Below are 24,328 nucleotides of genomic sequence, written 5' to 3' on the forward strand. Positions count from 1 at the left end.
TCTTTTTGGAACTTGGAGCTGATATTCTGTATGTTTCTTTTGTTTGTTTGATTTTGAGAGAGGAGGAGGGGCAGAGGGAGAGAATCTTAAGTGGGCTCCGTGCCCAGTGGAGCCTCACAGTGGAATCTCACAACCCTGAGACCATGACCTGAACTGAAATCAAGAGTTGAGTACTTGACTAACTGAACCACCCAGCCACTCCATCTGTATGTTTCTTATTGGGATTAAAATGTAAAAGGCATCAGATCATTGAGAAACTGTTGTTTACTTTTTCAACACATGTTATTCTTCTCATTTCAAAGAGATCAGCATGTTAGGATGCACTTATGCCAGGATATATGTGGTATTTTTATTGGATGCTAGCCATTGGGCTAAGCCTTTTATGTGTATTTGTTATTTGAAAAGTAGACTGGCTTTCATTTATAGGTACTACAGTTGAGATAGATTTTAAGATGACTTAAAAAGCTAACATCTATAAAGATATTTCTTGGTTTTGAAAGTGGAATGCAATCAGTTGGTTCATTATTAGTCTGTCATTATTAGTCTGTGACTTTATATAGAATATATATATTCTGTCTGTCTATATATATTCTGTCTATATATATTCTGTCTATATATTAGTCTGTGACTTTATATAGAATAATTATAGAGGCTCTGTAACCTGACAAAGTTATTTAGTAAGTAGTAGAGTTGGAATTTGAACTCATGTTTTTAGATTTTTATATTACCAATTTTTTCATTAATAACATTTGAAAAGTAATATACACATGTAAAAATTTATCAATTATTTAGATGGGAGGTGTAGATACTTTTTAAATTTATAACTTAGGCTTTTATAAACTTTGCCATTATGTTAAAAAAAAACCTCATGTAGATTTTTGTTTTATGAAAGAGATGATACAAAATTAATTTTGATAAGAATCTCTTACGGCAAACTGCAGCATAGTAATCCTTTAAAAGTGAATAATATACTTACTTCATGACAAAAAAACCCTGTAAAATATTTTATTTAGGACTTACCTTGTTTTCCATAATTACTATGTGTGTGCACATTTTATATGGATTATATATATACATTACCTATTATAATATATTTAGTCTTTTATTTCTTAAAGACTTGGTCAGTGAAACGATACTTTAATACTATTTTGGTTGGTTACCTTCATTATGATTTCTGAGTATTTTGTAACTAAATACCCACTGGATTTTGGCTTGCTCTATGAAATGGCTTTATATTTCTTTTGTTATTTTTCTACTCTCCATCTAAAAGAGTCACTTTCTTTTTGAATGTCTTTTATTTATTTAATGTTTTTAAAATGTTACTTTTATAAGTGAGTCTATAATAGATTTCAGATATAATAAGGAATGGTAAGAAAAATCATTTACTGGGAGAAATAAGTAATTTAAAAAAAAACTTAAGCTGGTATTTTACAAGTATATGTGCAAAATATTGAGAATGAGGGAGAATGCATTCATCAGAAGGAACAGAGTTTTTTAAAAAAATAAATACTATTGTTAATTGTGACTCCTTAACCTGATTCCCTTAGACCATTTTAAAACCTGAATGATCACTTTACTGATCATATTGTTCCCATATTAAAAACAAAACAAGGGGGATCCCTGGGTGGTGCAGCGGTTTAGCGCCTGCCTTTGGCCCAGGGCGCGATCCTGGAGACCCGGGATCGAATCCCACGTCGGGCTCCCGGTGCATGGAGCCTGCTTCTCCCTCTGCCTGTGTCTCTGCCTCTCTGTCTCTCTCTCACTGTGTGCCTATCATAAATAAATAAAAATTTAAAAAAAATAGATCTCTTCCTAGTAAGACTAGTTCTTAAAAATCTTAGTGTATTTGTTTGGAAATTTCCTAAGGGGCTATAAGCTTTATCATAGCAACAGTTTCTGTATTCAGAGCAGTCTTCCTTTGGCAAAATAATAAAATGTTTGCCACAAAGTTAAATTAGTATCCTTCTTTCTAAAATTTTTCTCGCCTGCCATGTTCTGATTGATGTGTGGCACCTTTCTCCTAGAAAAAGACCTAATATTGAGCCTGACAGGTGCCACAAGGTTTATTTTAGGACAACCTCAGCCTTGTCCCAGTGAGTTTCAAAATGTCTGCCTCATCCATGTGAGCCACTGCATTTCCTGCTTTAGAGCCGCGTGTGATGCCAACATTACTATCTGTGCTGCCTCAACTACAAATTGGATGAACAGCCCGTGACACTTTTTCAATATTATTACATTAAACCAAGTGGATTTTGATTGATAACCTAATATTCAACTAATGCAAAACATCAATCATGGCAAGTATATTAATTATTTAATATTGCAGTCTAATTCAGAAATCGATGTGCTGCATGAGGGGAAGGGAAACTCATGGTTCCCAGAAGATTTAAGACAGGGAATGATTAAAAAAAGACCTGCTGTACTCCTGTGTGTTAGTTCGATACAAATCTTTATTCATTTGCCAATAATTTCTTCCCATTTTCCACTTCAAGACCATTTTATCAGTTTTGAGACCTATAATTGAATTAAGTCTGCTTTCAGCACAGGGCAAAAGGAGTTGCACAAATATTGATGAAGTCATGACAGGGACAACCCAAGAGACAGACCACTAAAGAGGACAGGCTTTATACCATTTCTTGCAAGATCCTTCTGTCAATGTCTTGGATCTTGCCACTCTATTTAAAAAAATTCATTAAGGCTTTTGGAACCACTTTAAGACTTTTGTATTTTAATGTCTGTTGTAATAATAGATTTTTATAGCACAGTATGGTGTATGGTGTTTACATTGTTCCTTCTTCATGTACATTATCTTGCTTCTTTTTTCACATCGTTGGCGGACAATCTTAGCTCAGAGTAGTTGGGTTATTACCAAGCTCTTGCAACTATTTTGTGTAGTGCAGCTTAAATTTGAGTTTAGGTATTGTGCTTCTAGAACCAGGGTTATGTATCATGCTGTCTTACGCAGTGTTTATGTACTCCTGATGCTGTAGTTGGGTTGTTTGGAGATGGCCCTTCTTCTTTGTCTTTCTGTCCAAAGTAAAACTAAAGAAACTGATGTCCATGGAAAACTTGTTGAAAGTTTGTTGTCTCCGTCTATGATACGTATTACATTTTAGGAATATGCAAACCTTCTGGATATAAATGAACATTTCTTGATCTATTGTATCTTTTACTAAAATATAATACTCTTTTTCATATATATCTCTCAAAAAATATATATATATTTTTTTTCTTTGGATAGAGGAGTGACTTAAATATATTTTGTCATTTAACTTACCCACCCCAGTTTTCTTTTGGTTCAAGTTTGCCTGGTTATATCTTTTACCATACCCTTTTTGGAAACTTTTCTGAATTCTTTTGTTTTATGTATCTCTTTGTAAATGACACATTGCTGGATTTTGTTTTTTTACCCAACCTAAGAATCTTCTGGCATTTTGATTCTGCATCACTGTGGGTGAAATTTCTTTTTAGTTACTAATTACTTAGATTATAATAATTCCATTCTAAGTCCATCTGTATTGGCTTTATCTGATCCTGAATTTATTTCTCTTCTTATTGCATTACATTCCACAGAACTTCTGTGAAATAATATCTTTGGCCTGTGAATTTCCTGAGACCTTGTATGCTGAGAATTTATTTTTCCTTCAATTTAAATAATAGTTTACTAACTACATATAAAAATTCTAGGTTCAGAGTCCTTTTCCTTTAATACAATATCTTTAAAGTTCATACTACATATCTTATACCTTAACATTACTATTGAGAAGTTTGATGTCAGTGCTGCTCCTCCCGTATGCAGGGGTATGCCTTTTCTTTATGGAAGCTTTTAGCCTTTGCTCATGGTCTACAACAGTCTTAGTTATCCTTATATTATGTGTTGTTGTGGATTTTCACTTAACTATCCTGTTCACTGCTCTGCATACCCTTTCAGTCTAAGATTTGAATAATTCTATATCTGGGATTTTTTGTCATTATTTCTTCAGATATTTTTTCTCTTCTGTTTTGTCTTTGCTTTCCTTCTAGGGCTCCCATTATATAGATGTTCACAGTTCTGTTCCTCTTCTTAACTTATCCCGTGTTTGTTCTGTCTTTTCATCCTTATACTATGCCTTCTGGGAGAGTTCCACCCAGTGTTCCAGCTCACCAATTTATTCTCAGTCTGTAGCTATTGTGCGTTCAGTTCATCCTCTGAGTTTTTTATTTCAAACTACTGTATTTTTAATACCCACTATCTCGTATTGATTCCCCTTCATAGCTGGTTTTTTTGTATTAAATTTCTAGAAATCTTTTTATCTTTAAAGATGTTATTATGCTTATAGTATATTCTTGCTCAGTATATTCTTTTTTCTCTGGATGAAATTGCTCCATTTGTTGTTTTGTTATTCCTGTGCTTATTCACCTCAGAGGTCTTAAAATTTTCCTGTGGACTTCTCTTTTATTTCTTTGCAACATTCGGCTGCCTTGGCTAGTAGCTTTAAGTTAGAGGCATAAAAGTCTAGGATCTGGCTTACGCTTCTCTGGGATAATTTAAAAACTAGAGTGCAAAGCCTCTAGTGTTGTGCTCTGGCCTGAATCAACCACATTTTCCGCTGTGTTCTCATACTCCTTCAAAACCATAAAACAAAGCGAAACAAAACAACCACGCACCACACGCGTACAAACAACTCCTAATACCACTCTCCCAAACAACCTCTTGCCTTTGGAGTTGCCTTGCTCTTCGTGTGCTGTGGAGATAGAGTGGGGCTGTGTAGGACCACCCAGAGACCTGAATTGGTTGCTCCTGATTCTCCATCCAACCTTGTCTTCATGTTTAGATGTCAGACCCTTACTAGTTGAATATACACTATGCAGGCACTGTGATGGATGCTGGGATATAAAAATTTTAAAGATGCAATCCACATTCTCAAGGAGTTTTCATTTTAGTGATGTCAGTGGGAAAGTAATTAGGTATTTATATAAAGTATGATAAATTATGTGAAGAGAACACATGGGAAGAGTTGATTAGTTCATTTGTGAGGACCAGAGAAGGTTTCCCTTCCTGTACTGAATGAGTCCTGAAGGATGTTTTGTTGTTGTTGTGTTGTTGTTTTGTTTTGTTTTTGTTTATAAGTTAGATTAGGAATGACTAAAGGAGGCTGGGAGAAAGGAGCATGTCAGCTAGAGAGAGCGAGTGGTTCAGTGGTGAGGGAAGCCAGGTGAATAATTTCTTAGGGCTGTTGCTGTCACAGTTTTGGCAATGTAGCTTTGGCATGATAACAGAGGGAATGAGTAAACTGGCATGTAGTAGGAGTTGGATTTTGAAAAGGAAATGACATGATCAAGCTTACATTTTAGGAAGATCTTGCTGTGTTATGGACATGAGGCGAGGCAGGAGCCATTGGGATCCATTAAGAGGCTTTACAGTAGCCTGGGAGAGAAAAGATGATGACCTAAAATAAAGTAGTACCTGTGAGGTTAGAAAGAAGTGGCTAGCTCTAAATGATAATTAAGGATGTTGGGTAGCCAAGACTCTGTGATTGATTACGTTTGTTTATGTTTGGTAGTAGAAGAAAGGGTATGCATCAAGGATGATGCCTAGTTTTCTTTCATGCATACCATTCAAAATGCCTGTTTCCTAAATATCATTTAAAGCATCATTTATAAATATAGCAAAGCAATAGTCTAATCAGCCTTTTTTGTTTTAAGAACAGATTGTTATCCTTAATTCCAAAATACAAATAGCTCAAGAAACTGGGAGATTTTCCCTAAGTTTGTGACAAACTAATTGACAGTAAAACTGACCTTGAAATGAAGTTACGCGTAGTCTTTGTTTATCCTATTTTGTATGGACATTCATGTTGTTCAGAATTATTGATGTGTATAATGATGAGATGCTGCTTCAAACCTTGTTGCCAGTGTTACATGACATACAGTATGCTATACGTCTTATTACCTTTCTAGAATCTAAAATGCTCTGATGAAGCACGTCTGATTCCATGGTTTCAGATAGTAAATTATGATCTTGTACTTTGAGCATTTTTGTTCTTTTATATTGCAGTATTATTTTCTAATAAGAACCATTATGTGACAATGTAGCGATGGGGGAAAAATGAAGTAGATTTGTATTATATAGTTCAACCTTTGAGGTAGAATGCCAAATGAAGGGACAAGATAGTGAGTATAGGATGCTTCTGTTTGGGTTTAAGAAAAAAATAGAGGAGGAGAAATACACACACAAACATACAGAATATCTTTAGAAGGACAAACAAAGAGCTAGTACCTGGTTGAGAATGGGGAGTCAGTGATGGTTGAGAACTGAGTAAGACTCAGTTTTACGGCAGGTGCACACACACATTGATTGCACTGTCAGATATTTCATTATGTGCATTATTTTTTTGTTTACATTTTAAATTACACGGTGACTGTATGAGAATGCTCTTGTGAAAACATAAAGTTTTATTTGACTCCCAGTTCCAGCAAATGCATTAAATTTGTAATAATAAAGTAAAAATTATTTATGTACCTGTTAACCTTGTCTCATTTCTTCTTACAGTTTATTCCTGTCAGTTGTCATTAGGACTACATCCAGAGAATGAGTTTCAGAAATCCTTAAATTTTTAAGTGTTGAATATATAGTATCACTAAGATTGTCAGAGGTAGAAAGTAGGGAAGAGAATGGTTAAAGATGAGTGCTAATCAGTAGATGTTGGAATTTATTCCCAGTGTGCCAATTGGGCAGTGAGAGCAAAAGTTGGAAGCCATGAATATAGTTTTCAGGCAGCAGATCTGAAGGGAAAACGATCGGGAAATTTGGAAAGATTATATGGCAGGACAAAGGAAACAGAGAGAAGTATATTTTTGGCAGAGAGAATTGGAGACAGAAATAGAAGAGAAGTAAACTTGGGGCCCCTTTAGAGAAAGAAAGAGGTGTGAAAGAAAGATTAAACATCATGAATGCAATGCTGTTGTTGGATGCTTCATAATTATTATCTGCAATGTAGTAGAAGTATATTTTCATGTTAAAAATACAAGGGGTGGTATTTATGATGGGATTAAAATACTACTTGGTCTGAGTGAGGAAATTCTAAGTCCATTTGTCACTACTAAATTAGTATAAACTAAAATCAGGGGAAAAAACAACTAATTGCCGCATTTCACCAAATGTATGTTTAAATTATCTTTGTTACTGACACATTCATGTGTGTTTTTAGTTCCATCAGAAATCTTTTTTGTAGTGAAAAACAAGTTAAATACTTAAAATATATCATGATACTTGATATTTGTGTCTTCTTTGGTGATACTTTGTTCTTTAATATTATAATTGTCTTAGGTCTTGATGTGTAGTGTACACTAAATAAAATTAATGTCAAGCAAAAAATTCTTAAGATGTAGTTATTTAGATATGTAGTCACTGGGGCACCTGGGTGGCTCAGTGGTTGAGCATCTGGCTTTGGCTCCGGGCGTGAATCCGGGGTCCTGGGATCGAGTCCCACATCAGGCTCCCCAAAGGCAGCCTGTTCTCCCTCTGCCTATGTCTCTGCCTCTCTCTCTATGTCTCTCATGAAAAAAAAAAGATATGTAGTCACAAATATATTCTTTATGTGTATATTTTTTATATAGAAATGCAATCGTTGGGCAGCCCCAGTGGCTTAGAGGTTTGGCGCCGCCTTCAGCCCAGGGCGTGATCCTGGGGACCCGGGATCAAGTCCCATGTCGGGCTCCCTGCATGGAGCCTGCTTCTCCCTCTGCCTGTGTCTCTGCCTCTGTCTCTCTCTCTCTCTCTCTCTGTGTCTCTCATGAATAAATAAATAAAATCTTTAAAAAAATGCAATTGTTGGTGGATGGATTTTTAATAAGGCAAATGTAGTAAAATGTCCATAGTAGAATCTAGATGGTAGTATGAACATTTTTATAGTAAATTTTGGAGAAATCATAAATTCTAATGAAAAAGCTAATGTAAAATAAATAGATGTGTGAATAGTAAAATAATAGTACTCGACTTCCTTTTGTTCTCTGCTGACTTAGAAAAATCTGAAGCATTTTATTAGTGGAATCCCAATTTTAGTGGTAATATTATTAGATGTAAATGAATTATCTGTTTCCTTTTGATGAAAAATGTTCTGTCCTTAAAAACCGTGTTATTGTGAACATTAGTGATGATATCTGAAAAAATTATAAGAATTTATAAAACATTTGAGGTAAATGTAAATTATAGCAGGCAAGTGTTTAGCAACTATTTAGAACTTTTATTCTTCTATTTTAGGGAATCTGGAAACATCAAAGCTGGATTAGAACATCTGGTAAGTTCTAATTTTCTCTTGAACATTTGCATCATCTTTGATATCTGCATTCTAAATGAACACTTTTGAATGAGCTTTGAATACCTTGTATTGAGAAAGTCAACTATTTCCCAAAGGGTCAGCTTACTGTTATTATGTGAAGGCACTTACATTTTCATTTATCTTATCATTTCAAGGGAATTTAAAATTTTTTTAAAATTACTTTTTTTTTTTGATGTAGAGATGAAATAAAATGGATGACAATCCTTGGATTGATGATTGCTTTAATTATAAACAAAAATGTTTGGTGTAGAATTTTTGGCATATCTTGATCTGACAAAAACAAGCTTGTGTTTTAAGAAAAACACAATCAAATATTGCATGCATAAATATGGTATGTTTTAGCAATTTAACGGCTTTGAAAGAAGGGCACAGCTTTGTTTTTCCTGATGTCTTAGCTTTATGAATAATGCATTGGTTTAAACTACATTCAGTTTTAGAATATAAAATAATTGAGATGCAAAATTTTTGGTTTAAGTAAACATTTTTAAAGTACAAATGAAATTCAAACTGACTTAACATTAAAATCTGTCCATTGATCAAAAAATTAGAAAAACTGTTCTGTTATACCAGGTCCAAAATTCATTTAGCTTCCTGCATTGAGTGTTCATTACAACATTAAGTAGTTCATTTAAACAAAGCATTATAAAGTCATGCTCTGGTTTCTGGTCAAATCCAAATGTTGAATAATTAATGATAGAGATTCTTTTGTAAATACAATCTAAGTACTTTTTTAATGCAAGACTTCATTCGTATATCATATTGTAGCTTTGTTAACTATTAATGTGCTTTTGTTTGCTTCCACAAAGCAAACATTAGCAAGAAACAGCTTCACTTTGACTTATAGTAGTTTTAGAGTTGGAAGGGATTTTTGACTTTCCCTGTGATAGCTAAAGGAAACCCAGATTTTTAAAAAAATGACCCTAAAAAGTATTAATTAATTATTAAAAAGCAGTATGTAACAACCTAGTTAGAATATTTGAATATGTATTTGTCCCGATTAGAAGTAAATAAATAACATTGTTATTTCATTATTAGAAATCACTTCCTGAATCTGTTTGTCACTTCTTAGTGGTATATATATTTAGGACATATGGATATTAGAATAAAAATATTGCTCTAAAACCTCAAATTCCAGTATCATTTGGGGACTTATAATAAGGAAGAACAGCTACCATTGTGCCAAAATTAGCTGTCTTTTATACTTATTTTATTAATTATTTATTAAAAAGACTTCACTTTTACCTACTTCATATTTCTCAGTAAATAATAATTAATTTTTTTAGTTTAAATTTCATATTTTTAATATTTATACTAGTATGAACTTCTATTTCATCCATTTATATTCTACTTATAATCTTATTCAGCACTTGTTTTCTTACTGCCTTGGGCTGCCAGGAAGGCTCCCCAAAGCAGGTGGCGCTCCAGACTGTCACTGCCCACTTTAGTCAGAATAGTTGCACTTTTAGTTATTTCATAAACTTTTAAATTTCTAAAAGATGATTTTATTTGAAGAAAAATTTCCAACTAAAAACATTTAAACCTTTGATAAAACATAGCTACTTATTAAAGTCAGGAGTAATTGTTACTTATTCTTTTCTATTCTTGGACCCTAAATTATATTTCATTTTTATCTGGGTCATACACATCAAATATATTTCAAAGATAATGCATTTTAGGGATGAAGAAGCCAGGATGAGTACAACAGGTAGGAAGAACTAGATGAGTTTAATGCATTTTATCTAGGTTGTTCAAAAGACTCTATAGGTTGACATTGTGAAATTGATCTACTGACTGAACTTTTAGCAATAATATGAGTACATAAATATATAACATAATATCCTCTATATACACATATGTACATATCATACTGCCTTGTGCACTACTGTCCAGTAAAGTCAGTGATGTTCTTCACAACTGCCTAGAGGGAAGTGAACTCAAGAATTTATTGTTTGAGCATTAATGAAACCTAACTGTCTAGCAGCTGTGGGCTCCTTAGGTTTTTTTTCTCCAGTTTCCAGCTGAGCAGATACTTCGAGCTCTTGCCTTCTAGCACATGTAGCCCTTCTTTGAATTGGCCGTGTAGCTAAATACAATTAGAGTTATAGCTTCTAATAGATTGATCTTTAAAAATTTATGGTGTAAAATTAAGAACATCCCACACATGTGGAATTAATTTCTTCTTTGTGTATCCTTCAGTTTGTTTTTTCAAATTTACTTAAAGTATCATAAAGAAGTGACATTGTTCTAAGAGCTGGTAAAAGCAAGTATAAATTTAATGAGCTAAGAAAGAAGTGTCTGGCTGGCTCAGTCAATGGAGCCTGTGACTCTTGATCTCAGGGTTATAGAGGTTCAGGCCCCATTTTGAGTGTAGAGATTGCTTAAAATGAAAATCTTTTAAAAATAAAAGAAAATAAACTAAGAAAAATGATATGCAGCATATTATACTTGCCACAAGGACACATTGACAGTTGCATTACCTTTGTGTTCTGTTCATGGACTCTTCTTGGTATATAGGTTATCTGTAGCCCTAGAAAGGAGAAGGCAGGTGTGCATAGCAAAAGAGTGGGATAAGTGGACTGTATTTCCCCTGAACCTCTTCAAGGGCTGATCTCATTTATTTGTCACAATCTCTCAAACTCTTGATTCAGCCTTTTTTTCTATCATTTCTTTTTTTCTAGGTTGCTACCTTTTCCTGGGAACTGCCCAGCATGTCATTCTTAACTTAAATTTTTTACTCTACTGCTCAATACTAATACTGTTTTATTTTTCTTTTCACAAACTTGTCTACTAGTCATAAAGTCTGTGTCTGTTCAAAGTTCTAAATAGGGTCTTTGAAGGTTGGTGCAGCATCATCCATGGGTGATTCTTGCCTGATGATCGTAAATGGAGATTTTCCAACTCTACCCCTCCCTCCTGGACTTAGTAGCCAGCAGTCTATTTTAAGGAAGAGCCCACCTTATTTATATTTTTAAATCTATTTATTGTGAGCAAGTACTCATGAATCCATTACTTTCCTTATTTATTTTGATGCTCAAATTGTGCCCGATTTATCCAAGGAGTATCCTTTCAAGATGACTTTGGCTTGTTTCTTCATACACCATCTTTTTTTTTAAAGCGCCTCATTTTCTGACACAACAAATGTTCCAGGCTCATTTGAAACCTTCCCTGCCCCACTTGTGGAATCAGCTAGTTCGTCAAGTTATGCCATTTCATTTTAGAGAACAATGGTATTTATGAATCAAGCTCTGGACTTAAGAGAAATAAGTGAGTAGATAGGTAGGTAGGTAGATTCTTAGGTATTTTTAAGAAATTATGAGTCATACTAACACCTCCAATTTTAATCTAAACCACAGAGTTCTTACTTGCTGTTCCTCATTTCACATTTGTATTTCCCTTCATTCAAAATGAGAACTGTGACTCCTTTTTTAAAATTTTTTTTATTTTTTTCAGAACTGTGACTCCTAACAACACCAGTACGTTTACCCATTTACCCATTAATTATATAATACATGAGAAATAGTTTCACAGTTGCTACTACCATACCTTATGAAAAATAAAACTTAATAAAAAGATTTCAAGATTTATTTCAAGAGTTCATTAATTTCAGGTTTATTTAAGAGTTCTCTTCCCCCTTGAGTGTACTTAGGTAATTCATTTGTAATATGTTTGCTTGCATGCATTTGTTTGTTTGAATCCAATTTTAGTTGCTTTTGTTGTCCCCATTCTTATAATGATTTAATTGTATGTCTGGATATCTGTATGTTAACATACTCCCAAAGTCAAAATATTTTTTTAATACATCTCTCAGAAATGTGTCATTCCCTTCCTTTCTAGCTTGTTCTCCTCTGTCCTTTGCAGGTAACCAATTTTATTAACTTCTGATTTATGCTTCCTCTGCATCTTATTGTAAAATTAAGCATATATGCATAAATACATATATGTGTATATTATTACTATTTCCTCTATAAGATATAGCATATTATAAATATTTTTTGTACTTTGCTTTTTTCTGTCTGGGAAATTACTCTGATATGTCTTTGTCTATGGTGTACTTTGTTCTTTAATATTATAATTGTCTTAGGTCTTGATGTGTAGTGTACACTAAATAAAATTAATGTCAAGCAAAAAATTCTTAAGATGTAGTTATTTAGATATGTAGTCACTGGGGCACCTGGGTGGCTCAGTGGTTGAGCATCTGGCTTTGGCTCCGGGCGTGAATCCGGGGTCCTGGGATCGAGTCCCACATCAGGCTCCCCAAAGGCAGCCTGTTCTCCCTCTGCCTATGTCTCTGCCTCTCTCTCTATGTCTCTCATGAAAAAAAAAGATATGTAGTCACAAATATATTCTTTATGTGTATATTTTTTATATAGAAATGCAATCGTTGGGCAGCCCCAGTGGCTTAGAGGTTTGGCGCCGCCTTCAGCCCAGGGCGTGATCCTGGGGACCCGGGATCAAGTCCCATGTCGGGCTCCCTGCATGGAGCCTGCTTCTCCCTCTGCCTGTGTCTCTGCCTCTGTCTCTCTCTCTCTCTCTCTCTGTGTCTCTCATGAATAAATAAATAAAATCTTTAAAAAAATGCAATTGTTGGTGGATGGATTTTTAATAAGGCAAATGTAGTAAAATGTCCATAGTAGAATCTAGATGGTAGTATGAACATTTTTATAGTAAATTTTGGAGAAATCATAAATTCTAATGAAAAAGCTAATGTAAAATAAATAGATGTGTGAATAGTAAAATAATAGTACTCGACTTCCTTTTGTTCTCTGCTGACTTAGAAAAATCTGAAGCATTTTATTAGTGGAATCCCAATTTTAGTGGTAATATTATTAGATGTAAATGAATTATCTGTTTCCTTTTGATGAAAAATGTTCTGTCCTTAAAAACCGTGTTATTGTGAACATTAGTGATGATATCTGAAAAAATTATAAGAATTTATAAAACATTTGAGGTAAATGTAAATTATAGCAGGCAAGTGTTTAGCAACTATTTAGAACTTTTATTCTTCTATTTTAGGGAATCTGGAAACATCAAAGCTGGATTAGAACATCTGGTAAGTTCTAATTTTCTCTTGAACATTTGCATCATCTTTGATATCTGCATTCTAAATGAACACTTTTGAATGAGCTTTGAATACCTTGTATTGAGAAAGTCAACTATTTCCCAAAGGGTCAGCTTACTGTTATTATGTGAAGGCACTTACATTTTCATTTATCTTATCATTTCAAGGGAATTTAAAATTTTTTTAAAATTACTTTTTTTTTTTGATGTAGAGATGAAATAAAATGGATGACAATCCTTGGATTGATGATTGCTTTAATTATAAACAAAAATGTTTGGTGTAGAATTTTTGGCATATCTTGATCTGACAAAAACAAGCTTGTGTTTTAAGAAAAACACAATCAAATATTGCATGCATAAATATGGTATGTTTTAGCAATTTAACGGCTTTGAAAGAAGGGCACAGCTTTGTTTTTCCTGATGTCTTAGCTTTATGAATAATGCATTGGTTTAAACTACATTCAGTTTTAGAATATAAAATAATTGAGATGCAAAATTTTTGGTTTAAGTAAACATTTTTAAAGTACAAATGAAATTCAAACTGACTTAACATTAAAATCTGTCCATTGATCAAAAAATTAGAAAAACTGTTCTGTTATACCAGGTCCAAAATTCATTTAGCTTCCTGCATTGAGTGTTCATTACAACATTAAGTAGTTCATTTAAACAAAGCATTATAAAGTCATGCTCTGGTTTCTGGTCAAATCCAAATGTTGAATAATTAATGATAGAGATTCTTTTGTAAATACAATCTAAGTACTTTTTTAATGCAAGACTTCATTCGTATATCATATTGTAGCTTTGTTAACTATTAATGTGCTTTTGTTTGCTTCCACAAAGCAAACATTAGCAAGAAACAGCTTCACTTTGACTTATAGTAGTTTTAGAGTTGGAAGGGATTTTTGACTTTCCCTGTGATAGCTAAAGGAAACCCAGATTTTTAAAAAAATGACCCTAAAAAGTATTAATTAATTATTAAAAAGCAGTATGTAACAACCTAGTTAGAATATTTGAATATGTATTTGTCCCGATTAGAAGTAAATAAATAACATTGTTATTTCATTATTAGAAATCACTTCCTGAATCTGTTTGTCACTTCTTAGTGGTATATATATTTAGGACATATGGATATTAGAATAAAAATATTGCTCTAAAACCTCAAATTCCAGTATCATTTGGGGACTTATAATAAGGAAGAACAGCTACCATTGTGCCAAAATTAGCTGTCTTTTATACTTATTTTATTAATTATTTATTAAAAAGACTTCACTTTTACCTACTTCATATTTCTCAGTAAATAATAATTAATTTTTTTAGTTTAAATTTCATATTTTTAATATTTATACTAGTATGAACTTCTATTTCATCCATTTATATTCTACTTATAATCTTATTCAGCACTTGTTTTCTTACTGCCTTGGGCTGCCAGGAAGGCTCCCCAAAGCAGGTGGCGCTCCAGACTGTCACTGCCCACTTTAGTCAGAATAGTTGCACTTTTAGTTATTTCATAAACTTTTAAATTTCTAAAAGATGATTTTATTTGAAGAAAAATTTCCAACTAAAAACATTTAAACCTTTGATAAAACATAGCTACTTATTAAAGTCAGGAGTAATTGTTACTTATTCTTTTCTATTCTTGGACCCTAAATTATATTTCATTTTTATCTGGGTCATACACATCAAATATATTTCAAAGATAATGCATTTTAGGGATGAAGAAGCCAGGATGAGTACAACAGGTAGGAAGAACTAGATGAGTTTAATGCATTTTATCTAGGTTGTTCAAAAGACTCTATAGGTTGACATTGTGAAATTGATCTACTGACTGAACTTTTAGCAATAATATGAGTACATAAATATATAACATAATATCCTCTATATACACATATGTACATATCATACTGCCTTGTGCACTACTGTCCAGTAAAGTCAGTGATGTTCTTCACAACTGCCTAGAGGGAAGTGAACTCAAGAATTTATTGTTTGAGCATTAATGAAACCTAACTGTCTAGCAGCTGTGGGCTCCTTAGGTTTTTTTTCTCCAGTTTCCAGCTGAGCAGATACTTCGAGCTCTTGCCTTCTAGCACATGTAGCCCTTCTTTGAATTGGCCGTGTAGCTAAATACAATTAGAGTTATAGCTTCTAATAGATTGATCTTTAAAAATTTATGGTGTAAAATTAAGAACATCCCACACATGTGGAATTAATTTCTTCTTTGTGTATCCTTCAGTTTGTTTTTTCAAATTTACTTAAAGTATCATAAAGAAGTGACATTGTTCTAAGAGCTGGTAAAAGCAAGTATAAATTTAATGAGCTAAGAAAGAAGTGTCTGGCTGGCTCAGTCAATGGAGCCTGTGACTCTTGATCTCAGGGTTATAGAGGTTCAGGCCCCATTTTGAGTGTAGAGATTGCTTAAAATGAAAATCTTTTAAAAATAAAAGAAAATAAACTAAGAAAAATGATATGCAGCATATTATACTTGCCACAAGGACACATTGACAGTTGCATTACCTTTGTGTTCTGTTCATGGACTCTTCTTGGTATATAGGTTATCTGTAGCCCTAGAAAGGAGAAGGCAGGTGTGCATAGCAAAAGAGTGGGATAAGTGGACTGTATTTCCCCTGAACCTCTTCAAGGGCTGATCTCATTTATTTGTCACAATCTCTCAAACTCTTGATTCAGCCTTTTTTTCTATCATTTCTTTTTTTCTAGGTTGCTACCTTTTCCTGGGAACTGCCCAGCATGTCATTCTTAACTTAAATTTTTTACTCTACTGCTCAATACTAATACTGTTTTATTTTTCTTTTCACAAACTTGTCTACTAGTCATAAAGTCTGTGTCTGTTCAAAGTTCTAAATAGGGTCTTTGAAGGTTGGTGCAGCATCATCCATGGGTGATTCTTGCCTGATGATCGTAAATGGAGATTTTCCAACTCTACCCCTCCCTCCTGGACTTAGTAGCCAGCAGTCTATTTTAAGGAAGAGCCCACCTTATTTATATTTTTAAATCTATTTATTGTGAGCAAGTACTCATGAATCCATTACTTTCCTTATTTATTTTGATGCTCAAATTGTGCCCGATTTATCCAAGGAGTATCCTTTCAAGATGACTTTGGCTTGTTTCTTCATACACCATCTTTTTTTTTAAAGCGCCTCATTTTCTGACACAACAAATGTTCCAGGCTCATTTGAAACCTTCCCTGCCCCACTTGTGGAATCAGCTAGTTCGTCAAGTTATGCCATTTCATTTTAGAGAACAATGGTATTTATGAATCAAGCTCTGGACTTAAGAGAAATAAGTGAGTAGATAGGTAGGTAGGTAGATTCTTAGGTATTTTTAAGAAATTATGAGTCATACTAACACCTCCAATTTTAATCTAAACCACAGAGTTCTTACTTGCTGTTCCTCATTTCACATTTGTATTTCCCTTCATTCAAAATGAGAACTGTGACTCCTTTTTTAAAATTTTTTTTATTTTTTTCAGAACTGTGACTCCTAACAACACCAGTACGTTTACCCATTTACCCATTAATTATATAATACATGAGAAATAGTTTCACAGTTGCTACTACCATACCTTATGAAAAATAAAACTTAATAAAAAGATTTCAAGATTTATTTCAAGAGTTCATTAATTTCAGGTTTATTTAAGAGTTCTCTTCCCCCTTGAGTGTACTTAGGTAATTCATTTGTAATATGTTTGCTTGCATGCATTTGTTTGTTTGAATCCAATTTTAGTTGCTTTTGTTGTCCCCATTCTTATAATGATTTAATTGTATGTCTGGATATCTGTATGTTAACATACTCCCAAAGTCAAAATATTTTTTTAATACATCTCTCAGAAATGTGTCATTCCCTTCCTTTCTAGCTTGTTCTCCTCTGTCCTTTGCAGGTAACCAATTTTATTAACTTCTGATTTATGCTTCCTCTGCATCTTATTGTAAAATTAAGCATATATGCATAAATACATATATGTGTATATTATTACTATTTCCTCTATAAGATATAGCATATTATAAATATTTTTTGTACTTTGCTTTTTTCTGTCTGGGAAATTACTCCCTAATTACTGTGTCATTATATTTATCGTGTTTCTTTCTTTCTTTGCCTGTGTCTTCTTTAGTTAGGGTCTGAGATTTTAGCTACTCGCATGCCTGCTACGCTTTAATAGATGCTGGCAGAAGACCTAAGATTTCTGGTCAGAGACAAAGCTCTTTATTACTGACAGCACCAAAGGTAGCACTACGTGGTTATATGGGTTCCCTGTGACCCGCAGGTTCCAGGGGGTGATGCTGCATACTCAGTGGGTTTGTGTCACAGCTGTGGGACTCTGTTCTTTAAAGAGCTGACAGGGAATTGGCCCAAACTTTGCCCAAGAGAAGGATACTGTCTTTAGTATTCTAATTTGGTAACAAAACTGCCTTTTGGTCCAGGGCGCAATTCTTTATCCTCCCTCCAAGACTGTTTATATGTTTAAAAAGATAGTTCTGAAGAAAGGCTATTGGCTGATAGAAGATATGCAGAACCTATGGAGAATTGTCTCCAAAGAGCTACTATTATTATTATTATTGTTATGAAGTTTGTATTTTTGTTCTGGTGGTTACCTAATGCATAATATTTTTTCCTCCTAATTGCTACGTCACTTGTTAAATGTCATTCCTCAGTTTCCACGTGTTAACCTTCGTTATAGCCAGTGCTTCTATTGTAATTCACTTTCCTCTTTTTTCCTCCCATTTCTTCTAATGTTCTTGCTACTCTGTTGGGATATATGATGTTTACATACTAGTCTTCTATCCATGCTGTCACCATTTTTTTGGAATCACCTTTAAAATTAACTATATTGGGACCCTGGGGTGGCTCAGTGGTTGAGCGTCTGGCTCCGGCCCAGGTCATTACCCCGGGGTCCTGGGATTGAGTCCTGCATCAGGCTTTTGCAGGGAGCCTGTTTCCCCTCTACCTGGGTCTCTGCCTCTCTCTCTCTCTCTCTCTCTCTCTCTCTCTCTGCATCTCTCATGAATAAAAAAATAAAATCTTAAAAAAAATAAAATTAACTGTATTAAATATTTGCCATCACCTTGTTTGCTAATATTTCCTCACTGTCTCCTGTTTGTGTAGAACTCATCCACTAGTATATTCCTCAGGAACACCTGCCATGTATGGTATTCCCTGAGATCTTGCACATTCCAAGTTGATTGTTCTATAGTTTTACTACTTGAAACAACTTGGCTGGACATAAAATCCTTGGCTTACATTTTTTTTCCCTTGACTTGCTGGAAAATGTTATTCTGATCTTGATATTTGTGGCATTAGTCTTATTTTCTTACCCTTATGTATAATTAGATTTTTTTTTTTTTTTGCCTTGAGGCATTGCCATTTTTTTAATTCTTATTTTCAGATGATTCTCAGATTTGGTTGTTTCTGACTATTTTTTTCTGGGATTGTTCATATGTAGACTTAAGTTTTCTCATTTCTGGAAAATGTTTTTGGATTATAGTATTAATTAATGATTCTATTCCGTTGTTTTGTTTTCTTCTTCAGAGACTCTAGTTACATCTATATCTATATAATTATATATAAAATCTTTCTCTCCTCATCTTCTATTTAATTCTCTGTCTTTGACCCTTTTTACTACTTTGTTTTCAAACAACTGAGAAGTAGTTTGCCTGGTTTCATTTAGTATTTCTTATTAAGTTTTCATTCAAATTTATTCTTCCTTGGACGTTATAATTTATTCTTCATTTCTAAAATATCTAAAATATTTTTTCTTCTATATCTCTTCTTATTTTTTTGAATATCTGATTCTAGGTTTTTTGTTTTTTGTTTTTTTGTCCAAATAAGCCTTGTGCTTTGGGTTGTTTTGGAGGGGAGAATTTTCATCTCTTGAAATGTTTTGATTTGCATTTTCTGTTTATTACTTCTGACAGTAGCTTTATATGGGGGTGATTTTATTTCTTTCCCTCTTTCCTTCATTTCTCCTTTTATAAATTCCAGACATTTTGTAGACATAGTTCCTAGTTCAAGGGTTACCTGCTTCTGCAGTAAAGCATAAAGCAAATGGAGTTTCTTTGATGGACAATGGTGGATGTGGCAGGGATGAAGGAGTTGGCATTTCTTATTTCTGCATTTTAGTGTTGTATTTTGTTTTTCTGGAGATAATTTTTGTTTGTGCTTCTGGTTATGTATTAAACCTGTGACTACTCTCAGAGATGGGGAGGGCTCTATGAACATTTTTACCTCAAAGAGAAATTCATAATCAAAAATGTTAGAAATCAATGTTGAGCAGACCTTGAATCCTGAGTAGTCCTCCTGTGGGAATCCTACAGGAATTATCAGCAGAATTAAACATAAAACATCTCAAAGAGCTCAGTGCCCATATCCATTTAAAGACTTAGAGAAAATGAGTGAATACACTGCTATAATGTTACGCTTTGTTAGATTTTATAATGAACTTAATTAAATAATACTTTTTATTTGATGAAGAATCATATGCAAATTAAAGACCTTTGGATAGGATGCTGGTAACACAGAATGGTTAAAGGAATGGAAGTGGGTAGTTATTATGTGGTGATGTTGCTCCTGACTTTTTTTTTTTTTTTTTTTTCTTTTTTTTTTTTCTGACTTTTTTTTTTTTAATCATGCTCTAAAGGTGTAGAAAACTAACTCTGAGTTCCCCTCTATTGTATCAAAGGGACTTGACTCCATATTTTTCTACCGTCTTATATTTTAAAATTCTTGAAAATGTAGTGAGTACTAACCCTTATTGAGCTACTGAATGGGAACTAAAACATTTACTTTTTTAGAGTATTTTTAATGTAGTCAAGTGGGATTTGGTGCATTTTAATTTTTATAATTATGAAAACATACAGGAGCTAGTGCCTTGCCATCTGATTACAATACAGCTATTCTTTTATTAGTAAACTATAAAAATAATGCTGTCCTTTCCTCTTAGGAGAGGGATTGAGGCCAGAATATATTAGGTTTGAGCTGTATGACAAATTGTCACTTTTTTAGGCCAAAATAGTTGGTGAGTTGTTTCCAACTTGAAAGAAGTACTGCTGTGCATGCCCCTTTGACAGGGAATGAAGTGAATATCCTGATCAGTATGATGTTTCTAAGGCTCCCCTTGTACACTTCTCTGAAAAGTCACATAATTGGAGGTGGGTTGGGGCGGGGAGGACATGTGATTTAGGTCAGTGCTTCACTCTCTTTAATGTGCTTATGAGTCACCTGGGGATGTTGTTTAAACTTGGGTTCTAATTCTCTGGGTCCAGGGTGGGACTTGAGATTCTTCATTTAGCAAGTTCCCAAGTGTGACTAATGCTGCTGATCCAGCAACTATGAGGCAAAAAGGTACATTGAAAGGAATTGACTCAAAAGACATGTGTCTTGGCTTTTAGAAGACAAGGTCTTCTGCGTGTGATGAAGAATTGAGATGCATACCCATTGAGTATGGTTTTGTAGCCTATGAATGATTGGTTGGGTGTTCATACACCCAGACAGATGGACACTCCATAGGTTTTAGGACAAGAAATTCATCATCTAACTTTGCAAGAGTAACAGAGTGACCCTTTTTCCTCCTTTATTTGATTCCAGATGTTAAGTTGTATATTTCAGAGCTGAAGCTGGATGCTAGGACTAATAATACCTTGTTCAATCTTAGATGGAAAATCAAATAAGTGATGATAAATCTTTTGGTAAAAAAAGTGTTACAAGTGTTTACAACTTTAAGTGGGATTTGCTTTCTATTAATAGTTGAATAGCAAAAGAACTCTGGAGCCATACCTGTGGGTTTTTCTCCCCACAGAGGTCTCATTTATGTTTCTTATATTGTATAACATTTGAGAGTGATGACCTACTTGTCCTTGTGGTCAGGTAACACAGTCTGACCATTTTAAGTGTTGAAAAGCAAGTGTCATTAATAGCTTGTTTAGCCCATCAGTGGTTTGTAGAATATAGTTGCTGCTTGCCAGAAATGTAGACAGCCCATTTGCTAGCTATTGCATGCTCATCAAGAACACTACTGGCTCCTCTTTGTTTTAGCCTAATTTGCATAGAATTTGCAAATAAAGACTAATACTTTTTTAACACAAGAATAAACATAATTAATGTAGTATTGTCATGCTTTTGAGGATTCAGTTGACATACAGTATGAACTAGAAAATATGAACGGAAGTTATAAACCTTATTCTAAAATCACTTGTCTTTCATCTATTACATTTTAAAATCTCTGTTTTAATATTTTCCCAGTGTGTTCTGAAAAAATGTTTTTGACATTTGTCTAAATGAGCTTGAGAATATAGTTATCTGAAAATGCACTGACATTACTCACATAGTCTATATATTTATTAAACACTGATGAAAAATATTTATTGCCTCGTATAAGGACTTCAGCATAACAGATCCCTTTCCTCCCAGCATTTTAATTTATTTTTCTCACCTAAGCCAATATATATTTGAGGTTTAGGGTAAATGTGCATATTAAAACCGACACTTTCCTCAAATTGTGATCATGAGATAAAACAGCATGAAGTTTTTCTTTTTGGAAGATCAATTTCATAAATCTTTCTCTCTTTCCTTTTAACAAAGAAGTGTACCTTATGAGTGTGTGCAAATTAAAATACCTTTACTGTGGATTAAATGTTAATGTCCTATTACTGTCATGATTTCTTAGGCAGCTTACAGGTCTTAAATCTGAGGACTGGCTCACATTCCAGTCAGAAACAGTACCATTGTCAGTGATCCATTGCTCTGACATGTTTGGTCAGTTACAAGTTTATTAAAAATTGCTCCTTCGATGAATGATTAGTAAATATTACCGAGTTGTCCAAATAGCAGGAACTTGGGCCCTTTTCCTGTGCTCCCTCCATCCCCTCTCTTCCGAAGAAAGATCCTTTTGTTGCATTTTTAAGACCTCGTGGTTCCAGGAGAAAATGGTGACCAGTTATTTAAAAAAAAAAAAAAAGATGACAAAGATGTCCTGCAATTTTCATGATTTTACTTCAGTCTCAGATTTATGTTTAGTCTAGATTAAATTCATTTTCAGAGTTTTATGCAAATGTGCTTATTAAAGCTTTATAGAGTGTAACTAAATATTCTCAGTTCACTAAATCACACCCCACCCCAACTTCCCGTTACACAAGAGTCCAAAAGTCAGGTCCTCCTGAAACCACCAGAATACCTGAATATTGTATTCTTGCTGTGTTTGTTTGATTGGTTTTTATACTATAGTTTAGGACACTATAGGTTCTTCTTCATTGCAGGAAAGGCCACAAGGTACCTGGTAGTTATTTCATGGCTTTCTCAGGATCTAATATCTGTAACTGCAGAGAGAGAGAGCTAGCAGCTCACAGGGTTGTTGTTTTCTGTTTCTCCCATCAAAGCATTAGGAGTTAAGATGGAGAATATCTTTGCTACGGTGGAATCGTGGAATCTTTGGCCATGCTCATTACCATTTGCTACAGAATCCTAACATCTTTATTTAACTTTAACATACACAGCCTATTTATTTTAGGAATAGCATAGCACAAGGAGTCAGGAGAATGTGATTTTACTGTGTGACCTCCAGCAATGCATATAACCTCTCTGTTTCACTTCTTTCATTTTCTCTCTATTAGTAGAGTGTTAAAATAGCGTGTGAAAATTCATAGAAGCGTAAGACTTTCTACAAGTATATCATAATTATAGACAAAGAAAAAAATCTTAACTTGTAAATAACTTCAGATTGCTAAAAACAATGTCTCGATTCCAATGCACTCACAGTGAATGGTGAGAAAACTTTGTCCTTTATTTACATCCTGTCCCTTGTAAAAATTTTATTATATACTTTAAAAAATTATAAAATAATACATGTTCATTGTAGTGGGTCAAAACTGATTTAAAAAATGTATCTTCTCTGCCACTAATCCAGTGTTAATGATTTAATACCCATCCTTCTATACCTTTTTCTCTTCCCAGATATACAAGTGCATATATTACTTAGCTTTTGTTTATTTATAAAAATGGAATCATACTATGTATGATATTTACAACTTGCACTTTTTATTTAGTGATGATACGGTGTGCATATATACACACATGAATCTGGTTTCTGCTGAAAAGCTGTCAAAATATTGGAAGTTGTTATTACCATTTTAAGCATTCACAGAGGAAGTTTGAGGAATACATAATTTGGATTTAAAGAAGTCAGTGCAGATTTAGTTTTATTGCCACTTTTGGGTTACCTCAATTATAGTAAATGAAAGAACTGTTTTATGATGAAATTTACAGTGCTCAATAGAGGAAGGAATGGGTTATCTTATTAAAGAAAATTCTGTTTGATATCCGTAAACAATAAAGATAATTAGATTAGAATAGGAACATGTGACATCTTTAAATATTTTTCTGGTTTATTGTAGGCTAGAATTTTTAAATTTGAAATTTCAATGTAACTGAGTGGTATATTGCAGTCTTCAATCTTGGTGTTTACCATATCATAATAGTATAATTTATTTCTTTGTTGACCATATCTTTTGATTGAATATTCAGCTTTGTATCCTCAGTGCCTACTCTTATAAACATTTTGAGTACTTATTGAATTGTTATGAAATTGAAAGACAAGTAAATTGGCATATGATTTAGGAAAGTCATCACATTTTTTTTTTAAAGAGAGGAGGGATTCAGTTTTTTATTTTTGAAGTTTTTGTAACCAGTGTATGAATGGTAAAAATCAGCTGCTGAAAGCTTCAGCTTACAATGGAAATCATTAGTGACTTCTCTTCTATAATCTGGATACATAGTCTTTTGACTGAGTGTATATGAATATTATTGCCCATGAAAAAATGACTTTTCCATAGAGTTTTTCATTCAGAAAGTTAGCTGAGTGCTGTAGAAGCACTGTTTTAGGATTGGGTGATCTAAGTACTGGCACTTAACCTTTAAAGGATTCAATTTGTTCATATAAAGTAAGAAGT

General features: G+C 33.6%; 1 protein-coding gene across 1 annotated transcript in view; it reads left to right on the forward strand.

The window, feature by feature from the left end:
- Positions 1 to 24,328, forward strand: part of RSRC1 (arginine and serine rich coiled-coil 1) — a 405,767-nt gene that overhangs the window by 174,991 nt on the left and 206,448 nt on the right. The window contains exon 6 of the mRNA XM_041733898.1: positions 8,243 to 8,279. Coding sequence (XP_041589832.1) covers positions 8,243 to 8,279 — 37 coding nt within the window. The remainder of the gene's footprint in view (positions 1 to 8,242; positions 8,280 to 24,328) is intronic.

The sequence above is a fragment of the Vulpes lagopus genome, chromosome 19 (assembly GCF_018345385.1).
Source record: "Vulpes lagopus strain Blue_001 chromosome 19, ASM1834538v1, whole genome shotgun sequence".
Lineage (NCBI taxonomy): Eukaryota > Metazoa > Chordata > Mammalia > Carnivora > Canidae > Vulpes > Vulpes lagopus.